The 1,116-nt window shown below is 57.1% G+C and overlaps 1 protein-coding gene across 1 annotated transcript in view; it reads left to right on the top strand.

Annotated features, from left to right (window-relative positions):
• LOC103393637 (dynein assembly factor 5, axonemal-like) overlaps window positions 1-1,116 on the top strand; it is a 5,198-nt gene that overhangs the window by 1,301 nt on the left and 2,781 nt on the right. Inside the window, exon 2 of the mRNA XM_025064487.1 lies at window positions 1-837. Within this exon, the coding sequence (XP_024920255.1) occupies window positions 1-837 (837 nt within the window). The remainder of the gene's footprint in view (window positions 838-1,116) is intronic.

The following is a 1,116-nucleotide window of genomic DNA, read 5'->3' on the forward strand; positions in this document are numbered from 1 at the left end:
GAGAGAGAGAAGATGACTGAGGGAGACGTTCACGGTGCCGGTGTCGTTCTGAAAGGACTGGCCCAATATCTGAACTTTCTCAATGAAGACAACAAGTCAACGAGAAAGAAGGCTCTGGAACAGATCAGGAAGGAGACTGTAGAGCGAGGACTTCCCAGCAGCGTCCTGCAGGAGGTCTTCTCTGTGTTCCTCAAACCTCTCGTCAAACGTCTGTCAGACCAGAATGAAGGCTGCAGGGAAGTGGCGATCGCGGTGGTCACAGAATTCATACGCTGCATCCCCAGACCAGAGGAGTCCCTTCACCTCCTCGTGCCGTGCCTGGCTCGGAGGCTCGGGGCGGGAGAGATCCTGGAGCCGGCGGAGGAGCTTCGATTGTCCTCGGTGGAGATGTTGACTTTTATCGTGGAAGTGTGTGGACGGCACGTAGCTCCGTACGTCCAGGAGGTGATCGACATCCTGGGGAGAACCATCGAGGATCCGTTCCCAGACGTCAAACAAGAAAGTTGCAGGTGCACGGTGAAGTTGGCGGAGAACGTTCCGGAGCACTTTTACAACCAGGCGAAGAGTCTGATAAACCCGCTCATGCAGACCATCACTTACCAGCAGTCCAGGGTGCGAGTGTCTGTGATCGAGGCCACCGGGGCCGTGATTCAACACGGGGGTGGGAACAACATGGAGGACGTCGTTTGGCACATGGCACAAAGACTGTTTGACGACTCACCGCAGGTGAGAAGAGCTGTGGCTGCAGTCGTCGGTGATTGGCTGCTTCACCTGAGGGACAGATACTCGTACCACTGCAAACTGGTTCCTCTCCTGCTGAGCTGCATCAACGACCAGGTTCCAGAAATTCAACAACTGGCTAGTGATCTATGGAAACAGGTCGGAGCCCAGTACGAGAAGGAGAATGAGAAGGACCTCAAGGACATGATGGACTTCCCCCTGGACCCCCCCTCCTACCCCCCAGGAGTGGAGCGTCCAGGAATTGGCTGTAGAGAGTTAGTGGTCAGGAATCTGGGGGTCCTGGTTCCAGCTGTAGCCCGTGACATCAGCGACTGGCTGGCGGCCACGCGGGGCCAGACCTCGCAGATGCTGACGGGGGCGCTCCACCCCGCACCC

The sequence above is a fragment of the Cynoglossus semilaevis genome, chromosome 17, assembly GCF_000523025.1.
Source record: "Cynoglossus semilaevis isolate Cse_v1.0 chromosome 17, Cse_v1.0, whole genome shotgun sequence".
In the NCBI taxonomy this organism is placed as follows: Eukaryota; Metazoa; Chordata; class Actinopteri; order Pleuronectiformes; family Cynoglossidae; genus Cynoglossus; species Cynoglossus semilaevis.